Genomic DNA, 25,726 nt, shown 5'->3' with positions numbered 1-25,726 from the left:
GGGGAAGTTTTGTTTGAGTTACCTGATTAAGAGCAGAAACTACCACTTTCCAGTTGTGTGACCCTGGGCAAGTTACTTCACCTCTCTGTAACCCAGCTGCCTCATCTGTAAAGTGAGGACATGGGACTGTTGTGAAAATAAAAGGAGTTCATTCGGGGCCTACCATACAACTGCTCATTAAGTGTCAGCAATTTATGGGCCAGTGCTCAGAGTCAGGTCATGGTGAAGAAAGATCACCCATCTGTGTCAATGGTCTCCTCAACTTGCCTGTTATGGTCCTTCAGATTGATCTGGCAGAGATCAAGTAGCTCTAACAACTGATGTTATGGTGATTTTCAAAGATTCCCACAAAACTTCCCTAGGGGCCAAAGAGGGCACCAGCAGACAAGGTCCTATGTCAAACAGCTCTGCATTTATATTCACCTACCAGGCTTCTGCCATACCATGTCCCTTGAAAAGTCAGAAAATCACCTACCAAGAACACTGTTTATCTGCTACTACTTTATTTACAACTCTAAGATACCTCCTCCAAAAGCCAACCTTTAAATGGGTTATTTTTAATACTCAACATCAACGCCTCCTGTGATTTCTCATTCAGTTCACAGTTAATGTCAACCCCACTGCGTCTAAAGAGGTCTTCCTCTGTTTTATTAAGTACCTCATCTTGATAACTTTTCATTGCCAATTGTACTTAAATGGTTTGGTCACGCCCAACTTCTGTTCATCATTAATTCATGTATTCACTATAGGCCAGACAGCATCTGACCAGAGCACCAAACAGTAATCAGCACTTGGACAGACAAAGGAGTTTCTGCCACTTTGCACATCCACCAGGGACTTCACCTAACTGACCCCATGGCCCTGGCCTATCTTTCTACTGGGAAGTCCTGCCACTTCGCCAGTCTCCAACACAGCCTCATAATTCTCAGCACACATTCATGCAAGGCTTAGTAGGAAGGCTCTCTATGAACTACTTTAGGTGACTATGCTATAGTTTTGTTCTCCTCCTTCCAGACTAGGTAATCACTACTCTCTTGCTTACTTCCCTGTTTCTTTCTAAAGAGTCTCCTAAAACTTTCTACAAGACATACTTCCGAAAATTGCTTCAAACACATACGGAAGCACCAAAAACACCAAAAGACTATTAAGAGGCACCTGGGTGGCTCAGTCTGTTGAGTTTCTGACTCCTGGTTTTGGATCAGGCTGTGATCTCACAGGTTACGGGACAGAGCTACAGGTCAGGCTTCAAGCTCAGCAAAGAGTCTGCTTGAAGAGTCTCACCCTCTGCCCCTCCCCCAACTCATGCGCTTACTTGCACTCTCATTCTCTCTCTAAAATGGATAAATTTTTAATTCTTTTTTTTTAAGATTTTATTTATTTATTTGTTTGTTTATTTATTTGACAGAGATCACAAGTAGGCAGAGAGGCAGGCAGAGAGAGAGAGGTTGAGCAGAGAGAGCCCGATGCTGGTCTTGATCCCAGGACCCTGGGATCATAATCGGAGCTGAAAGCAAAGGCTTTAACCCACTGAGCCACCCAGGCACCCCAAATTCTTTTTTTTTTTTTTTTTTTTAAGATTTTATTTAGGGAGCCTGGGTGGCTCAGTGGGTTAAGCCTCTGCCTTCGGCTCAGGTCATGATCTCAGGGACCTGGGATTGAGCCCCGCATAGGGCTCTCTGCTCAGCAGGGAGCCTGCTTCCTCATCTCTCTCTGCCTGCCTCTCTGCCTACTTGTGATCTCTCTCTGTGTCAAATAAACAAAATCTTAAAAACAAACAAACAAACAAAACCCTCCCTTTACCCCTCCCTTATATTTAGCCCATGATAGCACTTCTGCTTCCTCTACTCTATCACACCAGACTACACACATGGCAGAAACAGATCTTACACTGTGGAAATCTCTTCAGAGTTTCTTCCCAGATACCTGTCTTCCTAGCTCAGTTAAGTCCAGGAAAAACTGGATATTCAATCCTTGAGGTAAAGCCAAAATATATTCTGGACTTTCCACCGAGACTGTGAAATCTAAGTATGCAATCCTCCTAAGCATATTCAAATCTTTGCCTTAGAAAACATAGTAGTAGGGCATCTGAGTGGCTCAGTTAGTTAAGCATCTGTCTTCGGCTCAGGTCATGATCTCAGAGTGCTGAAACAGAACTCCAGGACAGGCCGCGTGCTCAGAAGAAACCTGCTTTTGCTCTCCCTTTGTCCCTCCCCCCAGCTCATGCTCTTTCTCACGCTCTCTCACTCTCAAATAAATAAAATCTGGATGGATGGATGGATGGATGGATGGATGGGTGGGTGGAAGGAAAGAATGGTGGCTTCAGTCTTGGGCAATGTCAGGGCCTCATCGTGTACAACCCCTCAGATGAAGATAACTAGCTCAGATTATTCTCCCAGACAGTGAACTCTAGGGAAACATCACTCTACTTTTATTGCCCAACCCCAAAATGAGAACCTAACATGTCCTTTGCAACATTTCATTTACATAACTAATGAGTCTTCTGTTTCTTTCAGAGAAGGTACTCCTTTCAGTGTCTGTAAATACTTTTTAGGAATTCTGATTATTTAGACTGGAGAGTAGTAGACAATGAGATTAGGAAAAACTCTCTTCAACAAGTCCTTCCTAAAGGGTTGGCAATTTATTTGTTAAATGCAGAAAGACAGTCCTTAAATTTAGGAAATGTGGCCCATCTGAGCTACTAAGTAAGAAGAAACCATGTTCTTAAAGGTGCTGAAAGTGAAGTATACTGCTGGGACTCTGTTACTCCCTCACTCCTGTGTTATCTGTCTAAGAAGGTGCCTCTGCAAATCCTTAGCACCCATGTTCACCTCCTTCAGGGCATCTGAGGACACAGGTCTGCTAGACATCAGGAGTACAGATGTAGCCATTCTATCTTTCTGGTCACACCAAAAGTCTGCTCTTCAAGTATCTCAGGCAAGGGAATGAAAGGTAAAAAAGCAACAATTTCTCCTATTTCCCTTCTACATTCTACATACTTGGAGAAAAAACTACCTGATTCTCCAGCAGCAGGTCCTTCAAAAAGTTAGTGTCCTTGTATTTTTATTGGCCAAAAACAAACACCTCGGTGAAACAGTTGGCCAATCCAGTACCCCTACATGCTTTATCACTGTCCAAAACAACATGGTTAGAAACCGTTTCAATCCCTGCTTGGCACAAGCAGCATGGAAGATACACTACACAGAACGGGAATGGAATCCCTTTCTGATCGTTCAAAATATGGTGGCATAATGAAAATATAAACAATACATGAATACAAGGAAAAAATAAAAATGTCATAGTGGAATGAATAATTAACAATCCAGATACAAATCTGATAAAATGCCACAGAGCATCACATTCCGTGTTTCCGTCCTGGTCCCAGATTTTGTCACCCCTTCAGTGACCTCACAGAAAATGGCTTGACTGGCAGAACAGGGGAGGAATTTTCACTTCTGGGTTAGAACTCTCACTGAAGGGTACCTGGGTGGCTCAGTCAGTTAAGCATCTGCCTTCAGCTCAGGTCATAACCTTGGGGTTCTGGGATCAAGCCCCAAGCCAGGCTCACTACTGAACAGGGAGTCTGCTTTTCCTTCTCCCTTGCCGCCCCCCCCCCAAGCTTATGCTTTCTCTCTTCCTCTCTCTCAAATGAATTAAAACATACACACACACACACACACACTCCAAAAATAAACAAACAACTGTGAGTGAATATTAAGCTCTTGGTTCCAGATCTACCTTTCAACTTTTTCAGTGCTAGAACTCTACACCATCTATCACTCCTTTAGCCACAGTTCCCTTTTACTTTCAGAGACTGGAAAACAAGAATGAGAAGACAGGACCAGCTCCTTCCCATTTACCAGCTGTTCCTATCAGCAGTGCATTTCAGTCTCCAGCTACCAAGGGCACTCCTAGAACCAGCTTTATCACCTCCCTTCTCCCCCATTGAAGGCACCAGCCATAACCCTTGCTCAGAGTCTCAATTACTCAGGACTCTCCCTCCAAGTTTCGAAGATCAGAATCTCAGCCTTTCCATTTGACCCCTTAGCCTTCAGAGTAGTAGCCACACTCCCTGCAGTCACCACCTGTGGATTCCCTTTTTGCCCTTTCAGTGCCCTAGCACCTAGGTAATCCTTTATACTCAATTTCCCCTGGTGAAAACCCTAGTGTTTTCTGAGCTCCAGGAGGGACCTGACTAAGAAAAACCCCAGAACATAGGGTTAAGAGGACATGAATTTGAGGGCACCTGGGTGGCTCAGTCAGTTAAGCGACTGTCTTCAGCTCATGTCACAACCCATGGTTCTGGGATTGAGGCCCACATCAGGCTTCCTGCTCAGTGGTGAGCCTGTTTCTCCCTCTCCCCCTGCTTGTGCTATCTCTCTTTCTCTTTGTCAAATAAAATCCTTTAAATTTTATTTCTTTATGTATTTGTCGGGGTCGGGGGGGAAGAGAGAAAGCGAGCACACAAGCAGGCAGAGGTGGAGAAAGAAGCAGGCTCCTCACCAAGCAAGGAGCCCAATGTGGGACTCAATTCCAGGACCCTGGGATCATGACTTGAGCCGAAGGCAGTGGCTTAACTCACTGAGCCACCCAGGGGTCCCAAAAAAGTTTTTTGATTAAAAAAAAAAAGAGGAGGTGAGTTGTTGCTCATGTCCCAGCTAAAATGTAGTGTGACCTTACATGTACGCATTTTCACAGGCTTTAGCATACATCATCATATTAATGTTCACAGAAACCCAATGAGGTAGCTGCGATCATCATCTGCATGTTAGAAATGAAAACAATGAGGCTCAGAAAAGCTTTAAAACCTGTTCAGAGACCACACAACTAGAAAGTAGTGGAGCTGGGAAACCATTCCAGGTCCAACCCCAAAAGCCTACCTGCAAAAAATTAAGGCTTTTTTAAATACTTCATGCTGCTTTGAAGGATTATTGACATGATTCACAAATAACTTACTGTAAGCATATGCTTGTTTGTTACCCTTTTAGGTCTTAGTTCCTGACAGTTATTTTCCCTTTTAACATGCCCTTGTTTGACTAGAACAGTATCACATGTCCTGGAGAATGTCTCATATTCTGGATTTGACTAGCGGTTTCTTCATGACATCATTTAAAGTTGTGCCTCCACTGTATATACTTTCGGTGATTCAAAGTTATACTGAAATTGAAAGCAGCCAAATCTCTGTCATTTTTTAATTTTATTTTAAGGTAAGAATATTTCATCCGTGTTTCTGTTTATTTCCTTACTGCATCCAAACAGAGGCACAAATGCTTGGCCACTCCACTGTCAGTGAATCTAAGATTAACGAGTGGATTCAAAGTTTAATCCCTCCATTACACAGGGAATTTGGACCTTTAAATCCAAAATCATCACTGTCTATAAGGCTTTGGCACAACACCGCCAACATACTCAGTGTGTACAAATACAATGTTATACAAACTGACTCATCTCAAATAGAAAATAACAGATGGAGTTTATTCAAGTCTTCAAGTAAAAGAAAACATCCCAATAGCTCATTCTGCTCCTGACAAGCCCTCAGTCATTTTTTATTCAGTATTTCAAACATTTAAAGAAATGTAAGGGGCGCCTGGGTGCTCAGTGGGTTAAAACCATTGCCTTTGGCTCAGGTCACGGTTCCAGGGTCCTGGGATAGAGCCCCACACATCGGGCTCAGAGCCCCACACATCGGGCTCTCTGCTCAGCGGGGAGTCGGCTTCCCCCCTCTCTCTGCCTGCCTCTCTGCCTACTTGTGATCTCTGTCAAATAAATAAAATCTTAAAAAAAAAAAAAAGACTAAAAAAATGAAGAAATTTAAGATCAAAGGTCAAGAGTTTCAGAGTCCAATCTTAAGCATCTTACAGTTCAGTATTAGTTATTTTTTTGAATCCTGCGCATACCTGCCCATCTGAAAACAGAGATAGCGTCCCCAATTCCACTTTACTTCAAACGATTTGGGAGGAGGGTAAAATGAAATACGAAAGTTAAGAAAAAGTTGGACACAGCAAATATTTATTCTCATGAATTAAATTTTATCCAGAATGAGAAAGAATAAAGTAAATTAAAAGCTTGTGAAGCCAGGACGCCTGGGTGGCTCAGTTGGTTAAGTGGCTGCCTTCGGCTCAGGTCATGACCCCAGCATCCTGGGATTGAGTCCGGCATCTGGCTCCTTGCTCAGCAGGGAGCCTGCTTCTCCCTCTGCCTGCCATTCTGTCTGCCTGTGCTCGCTCTCTCTACCCCTCTCTCTGACAAAAAAAAAAAAAAAAAAAAAAACCTTAAAAAAGTTTGTGAAGCCACTGAAAGACAATAAAGTAAATGCTTCAGAAGCTAGTGCAATCCAAACTTGAAAAGATGCTATGAATTACTAGAGAACTGCCGCTTCCTGCACCATCAGCACTCCTGTAATTCACTTACTGAAAACTGGCTGCTACCATTTGACTATTTTACTGAAAGTTACATTACACAAGATTTAATTCTCAAACAAAAATCATGTTTAACATGGCCCATGTTAAAATAGGGGGATCAAAGAAATAAATCAATAAATAAAAATACAATAGGGGAACCAAATCAGTAACCTTGACTAGCACAGAACTTGATTTCAGCACCCATCCTCCAAGCTGGTGAATTTCCTAAACTGAAACAGGAAAATGCCTTACATTTAATCTTAAAAGTCACTGGCTTTCATCTACAAAAATATACTTTTTATACATCCTATAACTTGGAAAATATTTAGCATAAACCAAAGAAACAACTACTCCAGCAAAGATTAAACTCTTACATTGTTCTGAAAATAAATGTTCTCTAGAATATTATGAGCATAAATGATTTGTTACCAACTGGGACCTTGGGAGAATCACACCTCAGACCAACCTACCTTAATTTACCACCAAAGAAACCTTCAACCATACTTCGCATTTTGGTGAAGGTTTTGGGCTTAGTGACTGTCTCATCAAATGTCATTTCGGAAGACTAATGTGAAACACACCAAGCTAGCTACTCTTGATTTTTATATTAGAAAATATATAAAAGCTGAGCAGTTTTCCCTGTACCACCTCTCCAGGGTAGGTTTTAAGAATTTTCAGTTTCCATCATCAGGAAGATTCAACTTTTTTTTTTTTAAATCTCTCAACCACTGGTGTCTCAAATTCTCACCATGACATCATTATTATGCTTTGGAAGTTACTGACAATGGCTATTCAATTGTACTAAACGGTTTGTTTATACACAGTTGCTACAGTGCCACCATCTGAGCAAAAGAAAGCAGAGTTCACATTGTAAAATAAAGCATAAGTAGCAAGTATGTGTCTTTCAAAATGCTGCTAAGGAGGAAACTTTATATTTAAATATAACTGGTGAACTTATCAGAAAAATCTCAAACAAGATTTTGTTAGGATGGAACCAAATGAGGGAAATTACCTAAAGTACATCAAAGAGCAGATTTTTTAACAAAGATACTATATGACCCTGCAAAAAAAGACCATAGAAAGACAGACAATACATAAGAATTTTATGTTCCAGCACAACCCAGAGTTGGGAAAAGGAGAGAAATGCTTGGAAAAACTAACAACAGTAAGCTTAAATACAGAAATCTTAACTTTAAATATGTAAATTCTTACCTCCCACTGTAAGTGAGGTGGGATATTCCGTATCTGAAGTTTCCGGATCCTGCAGAAGAATTAAAATGTTTTATAAAAGAAAAAAATATGAAAGCAAAAGACATTAATAGCCAACAAAGATTTTTTGAAGTTACTTAACATATAATCTTTTTATTAACTACATACAAACCAATGTATAATAAGAAAATGCAGCCCAAGCAGGAAAAAGGAGACCAAGCTGGTGACAGGATCACATTAAGACTATTTGGAGATCCAGCATCATTGGATTATTACAGTTTATTTTAAAAGCTATTAAGAGACACCTGGGTGGCTCAGTGAGTTAAACATCTGCCTTTGGCTCAGGTCATGATCCCAGGGTCCTGGGCTCAGGTCCCATATCAGTCTCCCTTGCTCAGCAGGGAGCCTGCTTCTCACTCTGCCTTTCCCCCTACTTGTGCTCTCCCTCTCTCACTCAAATAAATAAATAAATAAATAAATAAAATCTTTAAAAAAAAATAATTAAAAGCCACTAAGATTAGTTTTTAAGGTTATTTTTTAAAGTAACCAATGTGGGGCTCAAACTTAAAACCCCAAGCTCAAGAGCTGCATGCTCTACTGAGCCAGCCAGTGTCCCTAAAATTGGCTTTTTAAAATTATAATATTTGAGGGGCACCTGGGTGGCTCACTGGGTTAAAGCCTCTGCCTTCAGCTCAGATCATGATCCCAGAGTCTTGAGATGGAGGCCCACATCAGGCTCTCTACTCAGCAGGGAGCCTGCTTCCTCCTCTCTCTGACTGCCTCTCTGCCTATTTGTAATCTCTGTCTGTCAAATAAATAAAATCTTTTAAAAAATTATAATATTTGATAAACACTTCACCTGGTGACTATATTCTAAATTCAAACCCTCAAGTCTCAAATTAAGCATACCAGGACACAAACAAATCCATACAATACTTGTTCTTAATCTGAGATCACAGCCAATGAGTCCATAGATAGATACAGGGAACCTAGATGGGGCAATAAAGATCACCTATTTATTTTCCAGTATCCCCTAACTGAAAAAAAAATTTTTTTTCCAAGATTTTATTTATTTGACAGAGAGAGACAGCCAGAGAGAGAACACAAGCAGGGGGAGAGAAAGAGAGAGAGAGAGAGAAGCAGGCTTCCCACTGAGTGGGGAGCCCCATGTGGTGCTCAATCCCAGGACCCTGGGACAATGACCTGTGCCCAAGGCAGAAGCCCAATGATTGAGCCACCCAGGCACCCCTTAACTGAAATTTAGTACCTCCTTTAATTGTGAATGTTGCACTAAACCACAGTAGAATCATACTACTTGTAATTTTGACATTAATATACATCAGATAGTTTCATATCACATTAACTTGCTGCAGATGTTTATCATCTACACCCATCGCTGAAATTCAGATGTGTTGCCAGAACTTATTATGTAAAGCAGTACATATTTACTACAAGTTTTAACATTTTGTTAACTGTATTTCAAAATAAGTGATTTCCTTCATAATCCTATGTACTTGACGTTATGCATTGAAAAACATCCTATGAGGTCCGTAAGTTTCAGGATACCAAGTACAGAAAACATTAATCCCTGACTAACCTTACTAACATTGTATCTTAACTAACTCAAATTAAGATAAAAATTTAAAACAGATAGTTTGAATTTTCTAATTAGTAGTTATGAAAGATCTTTAATGAATGTATTTAGCTCGGTATTACTTACTGAGTACACCTAAACTGATAGTTTCTACAGTCATTATATAATGCTCAATTTCCCATAAAAGCCTTTAAAAATATACTCTACTGGGGCACCTGGGTGGCTCAGTAAGGCATCAGACTCTAGACATCAGCTCAGGTCTTGATATTGGGGTCATGAATTTGGGCCAGGAGTTGAGCTCCACACCCAAATTTAAACACTCTCTCTCTCCTCTAAGAGGTCTAATACACAAGTTACACAATTGCTGTATATTGCTTTAGCTAGCAGAAAAGTTGCTCAACATTGTGTAATATTTACCCTGCGTAACCAAGGAAGTAAGATTTACTACATACATGTAAATACACACACGCAAGTACTAAGTCTTTTTTTTTAAGATTTTATTTGAGAGACCAAGAGAGAGCAGAGTGACAGCGAGAGGGCAGAGTGAGAGCGAGAGCGCAAGTCTAAAAGGCAGAGCCCAAGAGCAGAGCAAGAAAGAGAGCAGAAGTGGGGGGGGGGCACCCCCTGCCCCGCAAAGGGAGAGGAAGAAGCAGGCTCCCCAATGAGTGGGAAGCTCATGCAGGGCTCAATCCCAGGACCCTGAAATCAAGGGCAAGATCCCAGGACCTGAGCCAAAGGCAGACCATTAACTGACTGAACCACTCAGGCATCCCTGCAAGTACTAAGTTTTATTCAAACACCCGTCAGTAAGAATCAGCAGCACAGTATTAAGAAACTAAGTATTCATGCCCACTGACTCTTTCCTGGGCATATAGATCAATTATAGAAATTTCCCCCAAAAGTAGACATTTAAGAGAATATACAGAGTTTAGGTCAACTAGCAGGTGATTATTCATATCACAAAAATAAATACCACTTCACAGGGCTCCCAAGAAATTCTTTAAATACAATACCATCTTTTGTACATTGGAAGTAATCCATTACCCATGTTCTCCCAACACATTCTTCAAAATGTACATCCAACGCCCATTTACTTATTGGAAGTTACTCCAAAATAATTATTTCCCTTGAATGGCTATCCAATTTCCATTATCTGATTCTCTCAAGTTTCATTTTAGACAAACATTGGGATTATTTTCATATAGTGTTTTCACATCTAGAGTTGTTCTTTCCCACGTACAGTAAAGTTATCTTAACCTCTGCAGTTTCTCCCCTGCTCCTAACCCCATGCTCCTTCCTCAACAGTCGAAAAGCCAAAAGGCTCAACATTAAAAGAAACCAAGCAAAGGCATGAATTCTGACCATCCAGCACATACACACAAACTTTTGACCTGGGAAGTCCTTGAGAATATCCATCCCTCTGCTGCACTCACCGAGTTAGCCATGCACAACTAAAGCACTATATTACCTGCATGCTCCCTTCCACAGTATATCCACTGAAATTGAAGCAGTACAGAAAAGATCAGCCTAGATCCTGAGCAAGGATGACACACAAAATTCACGAAGCATTCCATATTTTTTAGAATTTGAGAGAGAGAGAGAGCTTGTGTGCTCACGTGTGCCTAGGAGTGGGAAGGGGGGCAGAGGAAGAGAGAGAGTGTGCAAGCACCTCCAGCAGACTCCCCACTGAGAGCGAGGATGATGTGGGGCTCAGCCTCACCACCCTTAATTCATGACCTGAGCAGAAATCAAGAGCTGAATGCTCAATCGACTGAGTGACCCAGGCACCCTGTATTCCATACTTTTATAAGTTTATTGTATATAAATTTTCCTTGGTTTTTTGTTTTTCGTGCTCAGTATTATGTTTTTAGATTTTCCCTAATAATACAATTAAATCCAGGGGTGCCTGGCTGGCTCAGGTGACAGACTGTGTGACTCTGCATCCCAAGGTCATGAGTTTGAGCCCCACATTGTGTAGAGATTACTTTAATCTTTTTTTAAAAGATTTTATTTATTTATTTGACAGAGATCACAAGTGGGGGGGGGGGGGGGGTCAGGCCCCTTCCTAGCTGAAAGCAAGATGCCAGGACCCTGAGATCATGACCTGAGCTGAAATCAGAGGCTTAACCCACTCAGCCACCCAGAGGTCCCTAGAGATTACTTTAAACAAATAAATAAAACAAGTTTAAATTCTATTAAAAAAAAAATGATAGAAGTAAATCAAGTTCATTCATATTTAAAAAAAAGAAAAAAAGACTATTACCTGCTTTACTGATCTCCCATCCTAGCTTTTAAAATTAGGTTATATTTAGCTTTGATTCTAAATAATTAAGAATCGAGAAAATCAATACGAACATATTTCTACCGCATGATTATATAATTACTCAAATTCAGTTTAACTCTCAGTAAAGTGAGCTGGTGTTCTATTCCACCTAAAGTACACCTAAGTAACATCAGGATTACACACTGTAGCACAGAAACTAATTAATTAGGCCGCCTCATTCTCTATTGTGCTCAGAACCTGAACAGTGCTTGGCACCTAAGAAGCACGCAACTGAGAGTTACATTAAAATTTGTTACAATCTATACTTGGGGGAGAAAAACACAAGACTCACAAATCTGCCAATCAGAAACTACTAGCATCTCCAATGATTTTCCTACGGCTCTTAAGACTGAGAACAGCACCAGCACGTGTTCTCTCTAAACAGGAAAAGAAAGTATAAAACCATCATTGCGCCTCAGAGTGATTTACAGAAATTCCTTGGTATCAGATATCTATTCTATTTCCAACTTCTCAGTAAATATCCTTGTACAACTGGTTTATTCCTATCAAGGTACTAAGAAGGAGAGCCTGGGTGGCTCAGTCAGTAGAGCTTGCTTCTTGTGATCTTGGCTTTGGGAGTTCAGGCCCCACCCTGGACATAAAGCTTACATTTAAAAACAAAACAAGGAGGACCTGGGTGGCTCAGTCCTTAAGCATCTGCCTTCAGCTAAAGTCAGGATCCCAAAGTCCTAGGATAGAGCCACAGATCAGGCTCCCTGCTCAGTGAGAGGTCTGCTTCTCCCTCTCCCATTCCCCTTGCTTGTGTTCCCTCTCTAGCTGTGTCTCTCTCTGTCCAATAAACTTTTTTAAAAATAAAATTAAAAATAACCAAAAAACACCCCCAAAAGATAGACATGTGTGGACTTGATCTCTCTTAGGTCTTCACTCTTTTTGCCATTTATTTGGTGGAAAGGTCACAAATCCTGCATCATTACTCATTGTGGATTTTATCCATAGTATCCTTTTTGTGTCATTTTCAATAAACTATGTACTATATTGAATTTGATATGCATTTTATCTTTTGTAATATAAAAATATTACACATCTACAAATCTACCTACCCAAATAATTAGAGCAAGACAATCAAAGCTACCCATGCTTCTCTCCCACCCCAAATGCCTGCCTCCTGGAATGTACATCAATATTTGTATCTCTTTCAAAATGAATTTTAAAGGGACTCTGGGTGGCTCAGTTGGTTGAGTTAAGCGGCTGCTTTCAGGTCATGGTACCAGGGTCCTGGGATCAGGCCCCACGCTGGGCTCCCTGCTCAGTAGGGAAGTCCATCAGTAACCCAAGACAGCCATATACTGCATTTGATTGATTATGATTCTAGCTAGTCTCATAATCCACATGGTTTCCTTTTTTTTTTTTTCCCCTTGCAACTTACGGGGTGGGGGGTGCAAACCTGTCATTTGTCCTATAGTTCCTCACTGCCTGGATTTTGCTAATTATAGCCCTATGATGGTGTTTCATATTCGCCTCCATCCCCTCTGTAATTAGAGCTGAAGATTCCATTTGTGTGTGTGTTTTTTAAGATTTTATTTATTTATTTGACAGAGAGAGAGAGATCGCAAGTAGACAGAGAGGCAGGCAGAGAGAGAGAGAGAGAGAGAAGCAGACTCCCTGCTGAGCAGAGAGCCCAATGCGGGACTCGATCCCAGGACCCTGAGATCATGACCTGAGCCGAAGGCAGCGGCTTAATCCACTGAGCCACCCAGGCACCCCTCCATTTGTTTTTTTTATTGCTGCTTATTTTGGGGGAGAGACAATAATATACCACAAGAGGTGTCTTATACTGGGGGTACGTGGCTGGCTCAGTCAGAGGAACATCCAACTCTTGAACTTGGGGTCCTGAGTTCAAGCCCCATGTTGGGAGTAAAGATTAAATAAATGAAACTTTAAAAAAAAAGGGGGGGGGGTGCCTGGGTGGCTCAGTTGGTTAGGCAACTGCCTTCGGCTCAGGTCATGATCCCAGGGTCCTAGGATCAAACCCCATGTCAGGCTCCTTGCTTGGCAAGGTGCCTGCTTCTCCCTTTCCCTCTGCCTGCTGCTCTGCCTGCTTGTGCTCTCTCTCACTCTGTCAAATAAATAAATAAAATTAAAAAAAAAAAATGGAAAGAAAGAGAAAGTGACTTGTACTTCTAGGAAGAGATGTCTGTCTCTAGCTATCCTCCTGTGATGTTGCAATCACCAACGATCACTGCCAAAATCCATTATTTCATTCAGGATTGAAAGTGTTTTTCTCATTTATGTCTTCTGTGACTTTTTTATTCAGCTTGAGTTCTTCCATGAAGAACAACTTTCCCCTGTTGAATACCTGGATACTCTGAACAGAGTCAGTACAGTGAAGACAGGATAAATCCTCGATTCTTGCCCTTGTGCAGATGGTTTTGCGTTCTTTATCACATCCCCTCACTCACCTCTGATTGCATCCACAGCTGTAGTGGACAGACCCATGTACCATGAGGCTGCCCTGCCTCCCTCCACCCCGAGGCACACATCTTACACATCTCTGTTTTACCTCAGGGCTTTCTCCAAAGCCTCAGAAGAGTACAGGAGGAGTCTGGAAGCAACGGAGAGATGAAACCCTCAAGACAATCCAGTTTACAAGGGAAGGGAACTAAGCAGCAGATAAATGCCCATCTTCAGCTAGGAGGGATTCTATACATTCCTCTAAGGTCTACCTTCCTTATGGCAATCTCAGTAAAGCACCTTTCGTTGGTTTTTCTTGACTTTCCATTACACTCTCCCCATTCCCTCACTCTTGCTTCCTGGAATCCTGTCCAAAATAAATCAGTTTCATGCAAATCTTCATCTCCATCTCTTCTCCCAGGAGTTCAAAGACATGGCTATTTCAAACTTTTCAGAATAATGAGTTGGTGCTCTGGCATTGTCCTAAGATAACCAAATGTTTATTTCTTTTCTGTATCATCATAAATTCACAGAGTCCTGGGTATTTGGAGTGTATCAATCCATTGCATTAATTCCTCCTGATGCTCAAATTGCCCCATCTTTGGCTAGTCAGTGCAAGCTTCTTCATACTCACTCCGGCACCTTGTGACAAGACTCCAGTCATCTCTGACTGCGCCTCTGCTTTCTGTTATGGCATGATAATCCAGGTTCAACTGGTACATCTCCTAGTCCCTCTACAATCAGCTTTTTCTACATAAACGACTAGTCCTTATTATTAGTCAGAAATAATACACAGAGACACAATCTAGTCACTAGAGTGTTCATTAAGTTGCTCATTGCTCTTAGGCCACAGCTGGAAAACAGGCATTTTGTTTCCAAGAGAAATAAGCCATGTATTCTCGCAGATTATTTCCAATTCAAATTTCAGATTACTAGGTTGCTGCCAAGTGTCTTTCTTATTTGCGTCTTTACTTCACTGTAAAGTTTGATAGCAGCTAAGAATATAAACAAGGAAATGCTGTTACAGATGGAATGCTTGTGTCCCCCAAGCCTCCCCAAATTCCTACATTACAGCCCTAACCTCCAACATGATGGTATTACAAAGCTGGGCCTTTGGGAAAGTACTCAGGCTTAGTTAGATGATGTCATGAGGATGAAGTCCCCAGAGGATTACTATCTTTTTTTTTTTTTCCTTGAAGAGTTTTTTTAGAGCAATCTCTATGCTGAACATGGGGCTCCAACTCACAGCCCCAAGATCAAGAGGTGCATACTCTTCTAAGCCAGCCAGGCACCCCAGGATCACTATCTTTGTGAGAAGACAGACCACGGCTCTTTCACTGGTACATGCTGAGGTGAAGCCATGTGAGCCACGGCACCAAGGCAAGAAGGCATCTCTCCACAGGCCACGAAGAAAGGGCTCTTACACCAAGAACCGAAGCATCTGACTGCACTTTGATCTTGGACTTCCCAGCCTCCAGAAAGGTGCTTAAGAAATGTCTGCTGTTTAAACCACCCTGTCTGTGGTACTTTGCGATAGCAGCCACACTGCCTAAGACAGTGTCTATCTCACTCAATCTTCACAGTCAGCACTTTATCGATTAGGAAACAAAGCCTAAGTTTAACCTGCCCAAATACTAATCGCTCAAGTGTAGCAGGATCAGTACCAATCCCCACACTTTCTGGCTCTGGAGACTACTCTCTTAACTACACTATATACAATCACTGATTTCACTTATAATCCAACCAACAATGTAACCATATCGAATGATTTCAGAAAGATTAAAAGGATGTAATTTTTATTACACCCTCAAGGTCAAATATAGGCTAACCCTATGCAAAATCTTCACTTTATCCCACTGCTTTAACCAAACAATGATCATTACATATCAAGACTCAATACTGACATTAAATGGACAAAGTTACATATTATAACAAGAAAGGAAGGCAGCAGTGCTAAAAACATAACTAACTCAACTGCCTCAAGATAGCAGGACAACTGCATACACAGGCACCCAGGCATTTAGGAAGCCAGACATTTCACAGGTAAGTCCTAATGCAAGAAATAAAAATGTATTAAACTGGGGATGCCTGGGTGGCTCAGTTGGTTGAGCAGCTGCCTTCTGCTCAGGTCATGATCCCAGTGTCCTGGGATCGAGTCCCACATCGGGCTCCTTGCTCGGCCAGGAGCCTGCTTCTCCCTCTGGCTCTGCCTCTGCCTGCCTCTCTGTCTGCCTGTGCTCTCTCACTCTCTCTCCCTCTATCCCTGACAAATAAATAAATAAATAATCTTTAAAAAAAAAAATGTATTAAACTTGCAACATTCTGTCCAAATTACCTACAAATCCTGAATGTACATTTTGTTCATCTAACTTCCCCCAAAAGGCTCTGTTGCACTCCCTTCTTTCTACCAACACTTATACAAATTAAGGAATTCACTGATTTCTCACTTCGTAGTAAGACTATGACAATCTAACAGGCTAACACCAGCAGAAGACGGGAAGAGAAAAACCAAGTGTACCTTGTAACAGGTTTCCCTCCGCCTTGTTTCTTTAGGCAAGGAAGTGGGATACACGGTCCACGTTTGGACCAGTCATTTTCCAAAAAGAAGCCAAGCCTGTAGGTTTAGAGCAATACAGTGTGGCCTCTTTGACCCACCACTTGGAGGCACTCTGTACCAACCCCAGACTATCACTCCAGCTGGGCCAACCAATTCAACCTATACCCTAAAAGGAATTTGTTCAACCTGGCCAAATTTAATATTGCTAATTACTTATATTAATAATAGCATTCAGGGGCGCCTGGGTGGCTCAGTGGGTTAGGGCCTCTGCCTTCGGCTCAGGTCATGATCCCAGAGTCCTGGGATCGAGCCCCTCATCGGGCTCCCTGCTCAGCAGGGAACCTGCTTCCTCCTCTCTCTCTGCCTGCTTCTCTGCCTACTTGTGATCTCTGTCTGTCAAATAAATAAATAAAATCTTTAAAAAAATAATAATAATAGCATTCAATGTGATATATATATAATTTGATTTTATACAGTTATGAATTAAGATTTTTTTTTAAAGAAGTAGACTTTTTAAAGGTCTATCTCAAGTTTTAAAGAGTTTAATACACATCGCAGGTTAAAAGTAGCAACCAGCATTAACCTTGCCTCATCACTGACTTGACAGTCTCTTACCAAAGCCTCTAACTCAAGGATTCTTTTTGTTTGTTTTTATTAACATATAATGTATTATATGCCCCAGAGATACAGGTCTATGAAGGATTCTCTTATGTTTCCTCATATAAAGCTGTAGCATGCTCAAAGACCTAGCCTTAAATTTGTAAATAGAGAAAACTACGAAGCACCCAGAAACCCAAGTAAAAGGGACCATTACACACTCTGGCTGGAAGAATCACAGGTGGCTTTTGATTTGTTGGTTTTGTTTTACAAATAAAATAAAACTTCCTTATTGTTGAGGGGGAAATTAGCCTTATTTCCAACCTGAAGTATAGAACCCAAGATAAAGCAAGAGAAACCAGTTCTAAATTTCAACAGTTCTAACTAACTCTGTAACACCAGTGCTCTCTCCACCAGATTTTACAGTCTAGCAGAAGAAACAGACATTTTAGGGCAGTCTTAAAGAAGTGTCAGTAAAAACAGAAAGGAGGGAGCAACATGAAAATTTAGGAGTAAATCAAGTAGAACTAAGAATCTGTTAAAGGGGTGACTGCATGACTCAGTTAAAAAAGTCTGACTTTGATCCTGGGATCAAGTCTTGCACAGGGCTCTCTGCTTAGCAGGGAGTCTGCATCTCCCTATTTTGCTTCCCCCTAATTGTACTCTCATTTGCTCTGTCAGATAAATTGATGAAATCTTAATGGGGCACCTGGGTGGCTGAGTCATTAAACATCTGCCTTCAGTTCAGGTCATGATCCCAGGATCCTGGGATGGAGCCCCGCATCAGGCCCTCTGCTCAGCGGGAAACCTGCTTCTCCCTCTCCCACTCCCACTGCTTGTGTTCCCTCTCTCTTGCTGTGTCTCTCTCTGTCAAATAAATAAATATCTTAAAAAAAAAAATTAATGAAAACAAAAATTTTTAAAAATTAATGAAATCTTTAAAAACTTAAAAACTGAATCCCATTTTTTGGATTGACAAGGGTCACAAGTACTGTTTTTGTTTTTTTAAAGGTTTTATTTATTTGACAGAGATCACAAGTAGGCAGAGAGGCAGGCAGAGAGAGAGAGAGAGAGAGGGGGAGAGAGAGAGAGAGAGAGAAGGAAGCAGGCTCCCTGAAGAGCAGAGAGCCCGATGTGGGGCTTGATCCCAGGACCCTGAGATCATGACCTGAGCCGAAGGCAGAGGCTCTAACCCACTGAGCCACCCAGGCGCCCCACAAGTACTGTTTAAAAAAAAAAAAAAAAAAAAAAGGGCGCCTGGGTGGCTCAGTGGGTTAAGCCGCTGCGTTCGGCTCAGGTCATGATCTCAGGGTCCTGGGATCGAGTCCCCCATTGGGCTCTCTGCTCAGCAGGGAGCCTGCTTCCTCCTCTCTGCCTACTTGTGCTCTCTGTCAAATAAATAAATAAAATCTTTAAAAAACAAAACAAAACAAAACAAAAACAACGGGCGCCTGGGTGGCTCAGTGAGTTAAGCCTCTGCTTTAGGCTCAGGTCATGGTCTCAGGGTCCTGAGATGGAACTTAGGCTCAGGTCATGGTCTCAGGGTCCTGAGCTCTAGCCCCACATCGGGCTCTCTGCTCAGCAGGGAGCCTGCTTCCCCCTCTCTCTCTGCCTGCCTCTCTGCCTACTTGTGATCTCTGTCTGTCAAATAAATAAATAAAATTTTTTAAAAATAAATAAATAAATAAAAATAAAATAAAATAAAATGAGAATTTCGGAGTCCCAGTGCAGACCTCCTAAATCAGAATCTCTCTGAGGTGGGCTGGAGAAATATGGTTTCACACACACTTAAGTCTGGGGACCACTAATGTCTATTTTACAGGTCAAGTCCCGTGAGGGCTAAATTATTTCTATCTTATTCACTATTGCATAAAGTGCTTAGCAAATTGCCTGGCTCATAATGAGCAATTTAAGTTATATTGTTTAAATAAGGAATAAATGAATAAAAGTCACAAGTGAAAATCTTAAGCTTTTTCTTTCGTCATCTCCTAACTCCCAGATTCCCATGGGAACCACACCGTGTTGCAGTCCCCTTAAATAAAACAAGTGTACTAATGTTTTAAAGTTGCACACCCTATCTTCATCTATGTATTATAGTCTCACAGCCATAACTGTATGGATGAAAACTTGACCAAAGCCAAGGGTATAGGCTGGTAGAGTCCAAGAAAGGCTAAATGTTTTTCTTTTTTTTTTTTTTTTTTTTTTTTTTTTTTGCTAAATGTTTTTCTGTGTGCTGTTCCTATTACTAATGTTTGCCAGACACACTCCTACCTCTCTTGTAGGAGACAATGTCCCATCAAGGAAGGAATATAGTCAAAATCCTTACACTTCCTTAGGATAAAGTGCAAGGCAATACAACAAAACAGTGTTTGCTGTTGTTGTTTTCTTAAGATTTTATTTATTTCCTGGACAGAGAGACACACAGAGAGAGACAACACAAGCAGGAGAAGAGGGAGAGGGAGAAGCAGGCTTCCCGCCAAACAGGGGGCCAGATGCAGAACTCGATCCCAGGACCCTGAGATCATGACCTGTGCTGAAGGCAGATGCTTAACGATGGAGCCCCCAGAACAGTGTTCTAAAATGGTTGACTTAATAGGGCACAAATTCCTGAGTAAAGATTTCTGTAGTCTTCAATCTGAATCTGAAACTTAACTTTAAACAAAAAAGTCACCGCCAGTATTTCAACCAGCCACAGAAACACACGCAGTTGAACATTAGGGAGTTACTATTTAAATAAAAAGCTCACTACCTGGAAAACTCAAAAGTATAGCATTAACACAATATACCAAATTACACATATCTTCCTTGAAAATTAAGGAGATCATAAGGAAATACTCAGATACAAAATGTCTAATATGTTTGAGTCACACTGAAAATTAAACATTCCCCCCAACAAAAAGCAAATTACTCATTCCCATACTTTTCCAGTTAATTTTATAAATACCGATACATTTTTTCCAGCAAGACTCATTTTTAAAAAGTGATTTTAAAAGCTGTCTGAATTAAAACAATTCTGTCCAATGGAATAACCACTAGCTGCATGAGGCTGGAAATGTGGCCAGTCCAGTCTAAATTGATTTGTTCTGTGAGTATAAAATTTAACAGATTTTGAAGACTTCATGCCAAAAAAGTATAAAATCTCTCAAAAGGGGTGCCGGGATGGCTCAGTTAGTTAAGTGTCCACTTGATTTCAGCTCAGGTCATGATCCTGGAGTCATGGGATCAAGCCCTATATCAGGGTCTGTGCTCAGGGCGGAGTCTGTCACTTTCCCTCTGCTCCTCCCCCTTCTTGTGTTCACTCTAAAATAAACACAATCTTAAAAAAAAAAAAAAAAAGATTTCTCAACAACTTTTAATACTGATCACAAGTTAAAAGATTAAAATTTTAGATATATTGAATTGTATAAAGTACTACTATTACTTTTATCTGTTACTTTTTATTTCCTACTGTGGCTACTAGAAAAGTTAACATTGCATACATATACAGGTCACATCTTCCAGCTGGACAGAGCTGTTTAAAACCTGACATTCAAAGACAAAACTAACTAATCAAATTTTATTTGCTTTCAATGGAATTTTAAAATCAAGGGAAAAAGCCTCATAGGAAATAATTATTCTCCCTTAAAATTCACCATCACTAAGAAAATTATAATTGTACCTCCAAGAAGAAGTATTTTAAGGTAACTAAACTACTTTTTTAAGTACACTCTATCCTCAATGTGGGACACGAAATCAAGACCCCAGATAAAGAAGCCACATGGATCCACTGACTAAGCCAAGGTGACTAAATTTTTAGAAGTGCTCTGTTTTGAATATAGGGGTATCTCTATATTAATTTTTTTTTAAAGATTTATTTATTTGACAGAGAGAGAGACCACAAGTAGGCAGAGAGGCAGGCAGAGAGAGGAAGGGAAGCAGGCTCCCTGCTGAGCAGAGAGTCCGATGCGGGGCTCAATCCCAGGACCCTGGGATCATGACCTGAACCAAAGGCAGAGGCTTAACCCACTGAGCCACCCAGGCACCCCTACATTAATGCTTTTTTGTTTAAGATTTTTATTTATTTATTTGACAAAGATCACAAGTAGGCAGAGAAGCAGGCAGAGAGAGATGAAAGGAAGCAGGCTCCCCACTGAGCAGAGAACCCGATTCGGGACTCAATCCTGGGATCAGGACCCAAGCCAAAGGCAGGAGCTTAACCTAGTTGCCCCACATTAATGCTTTTTAAGTTACTACTAACTGGATGTGGTTCTTACCTAAAGACAATCCAAAATTCATGGAGTTTGGTTTTGTTGTTGGGGGGAGGGGGTTGTTTTATTTTTATTTTTTAAGTGGAAAGGTTGATATTTACCATTAAGTTCTATCACTACTCATGAACTCTAGAAACTACAATTATCCCACTGAAAGTCTGAAGAAAGAAAAGTATAGATGCCTTGTTTCTAAGAAGTAGAGTTATACAATCTACGTGGGTTGTATATGATTTATGGTTCTATCTTAGAGAAAAGCAAGAGTTGGGTTGCCTAGGTACAAGGTATGTTAGACCAAGATCTTTGGACCAAACTTATCTACCTTCTTTGTTTTCTTGATACAGAAGAATTCTTAAAGACATAATTACTACTTTTTAAAATTTGAGAGGGAGAGAGACAGAGGGTGTGACTTGGAGGACAGTCAGTGGGAGAGGGAGAGGAATAGAAGCAGATTCCTGGCTGATCATGATTTGAACTGAAGTCAAGAGTCAGACAGTTAATTGACTCAGTCAACCCAGGCACCCCAGGAATTCTTGACTTATGTGAAACTGAGAATTTTCATACTGATTGTCTTGTGAGCAATTAACAGTTGTTTGCTTATTTTATTTGCTTGTTTATATAAAACGTTAAAATTGGATTAATTACATTATCATCTGTACTCTAGTACTTTTGAAATTTCCCCATTTTTTTGCTCTAGTATTTAGAAGTCACCATCTTCACAAATGATAAATTCCATCAAAATCCAGCCCTGGGGTTGTTAGGACTTATCACATGAGAAAGGAAGTTTCAGAAGAAAAATATGATTTAAGTTTATCAAAATTGTCTGATAGTGAAGAAGCCTAAGTACTTTTCACTCACATAACCTTCAATCACATCCGCATTTCCTCTACTGCAGAAACACTAAAAGGTCCTAAGATTGCTTTATTTATTTTTAAAGATTCTACCCATTTATTTGAGAGAAAGAGAGTGAGCAGGAGCAGGGTGAAGAGCAGGGTGAAGGGCAGAGGGAGAGGCAGACTCCCTGATGTGGATCTCATATCCCAGAACTCCAGGATCATGACCTGAGTCAAAGGCAGATGCTTACCTGACTGAGCCACCCAGGCGCCCCTTCAGATTGCTTTAGACAACAGTCTCTTGCCTGGGGTAGATAGCACAAGATTCCTTTTGTTATAATAACTACAATGTAACTTCAAATATGGAATATTCACAAAAAACTTTCTTGTAACAATGTATATTAATGAAATTATTTGTATCATTCATTTAAAAAGAATTCTTTGGGGGTGCCTAGAAGCCTGCTTCTCCCTCTGCCCCTTCCCCTGTTCATGTTCACAGTGTACATGCTCTCTCAAATAAAATTTTTAAAAAATAAAAAGAATTCTTTGTTACATGGTCCAACAATTCTATACAACTTGCATTTATACAACAAAAGATGCTGCAGATGAAAAGTTGCATTTTCTACTGGTATTAATATTAAAGTCAGCAACATCCAGGGAGAGTAATCATTTTCAGATTATTTCTGCCACAATTACAATTTAATCAGTTTTTAAATTTCAGTGATCCTGAGAATTAAAATAAGAGTTATCATTTATTCAGTGACTTCTAAAGGGCAAAAGATCATGCCAGGCACTTGAAATGTATTTTCGCTGTGGCCTTTCAACCAACAACCAAGCCAAGTAGGCATTAATATTCCCACTACATAGATTAAGGAAACAGTCTCATGAGATTCTTTTTTTTTTTTTTAAAGATTTTTTATTTATTTATTTGACAGAGAGAGATCACAAGTAGACAGAGAGGCAGGCAGAGAGAGAGAGAGAGAGGGAAGCAGGCTCCCCGCTGAGCAGAGAGCCCAATGCGGGCCTCGATCCCAGGACCCTGAGATCATGACCTGAGCCGAAGGCATCGGCTTAACCCACTGAGCCACCCAGGCGCCCTCATGAGATTCTTTTAACCAAAGTCAAAAGCAGGTAAATGAAAAGCCAAATTCAAACTTCTCATTCCCATTTCCACGCTATTTCTATCTTAATTGTAGGTGCCTATTATTTGACTTTTATGTAAGAAAAAAAAACATTTACTCAGATGTTCAAGAAAACAGTCCAATATAATTATAGTATCAATCCCAATCTCCTGGAGAAAATTCTAGAAATTATTTAGTTTTGTTTTTTTAAGATTTTTATTTATTTATTTATTTATTTGACAGAGAGAGAGAGAGATCACAAGAAGACAGAAAGGCAGGCAGAGAGAGGGGGGAAGCAGGGTCCCTGCTGAGCAAAGAGCCTAACATGGGTCTCCATCCCAGGACCCCGAGATCATGACCTGAGCCGAAGGCAGAGGCTTAACCCACTGAGCCACCCAGGCACCCCTGAAATTAGCTAGTTTATATCCATATCTCATAGAGGATCATCAAAGAAGTCACATCAAAACAGAGTAGATCATTTCAAAGTAACCAAAATATCCAGCTTCACCCAGGAGCTTATGAGACATGAATAAGACAAATAACTCTGACAATAAAATACCCAATGCATATATTTCATGAAGTTCTCTTCTACTAGGAAGTCCTTTCAAGAGCCAAATATGCTTAGATGTAACAGCTGTTTAGTAAAATAATCTTAGAAGTATTAGGCATTAGCCTTTTAATTAAGAAAGCTTTATAAAAGGGGCACTGGCTGGCTCAGTTGGAAGAGCACGCAACTCTTTGAACCCCACTTTGGGTGCAGAGATTACTTAAATAAAACTTAAAAAAAAAAGCTTTATGATAATCTGTGTTTTTTCTTTAGGACTTCAGTAACTATATTTCACATTTCCAAATTATACTCTTACATCCAATTACAATCTGGGGGTGGGGGGGAAGGTGACAAATTTCCAAGCAGCGATGGTAAAGTCTAAATAAACTTAAAGAATCCAGATGCTAGAAAATGCAACAGCTCCACTTTCTGCAGTGTTTAGAAGGGGACATGTTCAAACTGCCTATCATGGGTGCCTGGCTGGCTCAGTCAAGACAATCTAAAAGGTAGTATCATGGGGTACCTGGGTGGCTCAGTGGGTTAAAGCCTCTACCTTCAGCTCAGGTCATGATCCCAGGGTCCTGGGATAGAGCCCCACGGCGGGCTCTCTGCTCGCCTCCTCTCTCTCTCTCTCTGCCTGCCTCTCTGCCTACTTGTGATCTCTGTCTGTCAAATAAATAAATAAAATCTTTAAAAAAAAAAAAAAAGATAGTATCATGCTTATAATCCGTTTGATTGGGGCACCTGGGTTGGCTCAGTTGGTGGAGGACACAATTCTTGATCCCGAGGTCCTGAGTTCAAGCCTCAAGTCAGGCACAGTGATTACTTAAAATAATAATAATTAAAAAAAAATAATCAGGGGCGCCTGGGTGGCTCAGTGGGTTAAGCCACTGCCTTCGGCTTAGGTCATGATCTCAGGGTGCTGGGATCGAGCCCCACATCAGGCTCTCTGCTCAGCAGGGAGCCTGCTTCCTCCTCTCTCTCTCTGCCTGCCTCTCTGCCTACTTGTGATCTCTCTCTGTCAAATAAATAAATAAAATCTAAAAAAAATAATAATAATCAGTAAAATTATACCCAACACACTATCTATGACTCACATCTCTAAAACCATGAACGACAGGCTCTCAAAGACAGGCTCTCAAAGGAAGAAACTCTCAGTCTTCTTTACCATGTTAATGTAACTAGCCAAAAAGTTTAGCATAAGCCAAAATGAGGTGGGGCACTGAGCACCAAAGGTATACAACTATACAAGGCTCTCACCTTTGCACAGTACATACAGTACATAGCCTCAAGTGTACCCACAGCACATCTACCTGCCCTCAGGCATTCTCTATAATAATGACACCAAGAGTTTAAAATGGTCCTTTCTATCCTGCCGTCCAGCCCTTTCCTAAATATTTGTTCTAATCCTTAGCTTTACTATTAGAAAAACTATCACAAACTAAATCTGTCATTAACAATCTGTACAGGGCATTAAAATTTTAGTGGGCTGGGCTTTAAACTTTAACACCTTATAAAGATGTTGGAATAAAAGCTTATACATTTTCGGGGCACCTGGGTGGTTCAGTAATCAAGCGTCTGCCTTTGGGTCAGGTCATGATCCCAGGGTCCTGGGATGGAGCCCTAAGCTGGGTATCCGGCTCCCTGCTCAGCAGGAAGCCTGCTTCTCCCTCTCCCACTCCCCCTGCTTGTGTTCCCTCTCTCTCGGTCTCTGTCAAATAAATGAATAAAATCTTAGGGGGGAAAAAAAGCTTATGCATTTTCAAAACACTTAAGAACGTGTTAAGTGGTAAAGCACTTTAATTAATTGCCTTAAGACAGACTGGTAGAGACAAATGCAAAATGTAAATCAGAACAGGCCGTCCACCAGGGGGCAGCACACAAACACACC

General features: G+C 40.8%; 1 protein-coding gene across 4 annotated transcripts in view; it reads right to left on the bottom strand.

The window, feature by feature from the left end:
• IGF2BP3 (insulin like growth factor 2 mRNA binding protein 3) overlaps positions 1-25,726 on the bottom strand; it is a 147,317-nt gene that overhangs the window by 94,051 nt on the left and 27,540 nt on the right. For all 4 annotated transcript variants that reach the window (XR_014301342.1, XM_082693719.1, XM_082693718.1 and 1 more), the window contains exon 3: positions 7,611-7,659. Coding sequence is in view for 3 of the 4 variants with exons in the window: in XM_082693719.1 (XP_082549845.1) it covers positions 7,611-7,659 (49 nt within the window). In the remaining variant the exon portion in view is untranslated. The remainder of the gene's footprint in view (positions 1-7,610; positions 7,660-25,726) is intronic.

Source organism: Mustela nivalis, assembly GCF_964662115.1.
Source record: "Mustela nivalis genome assembly, chromosome: 12".
In the NCBI taxonomy this organism is placed as follows: Eukaryota; Metazoa; Chordata; class Mammalia; order Carnivora; family Mustelidae; genus Mustela; species Mustela nivalis.
This window is presented reverse-complemented; position numbering and strand designations above follow the sequence as displayed.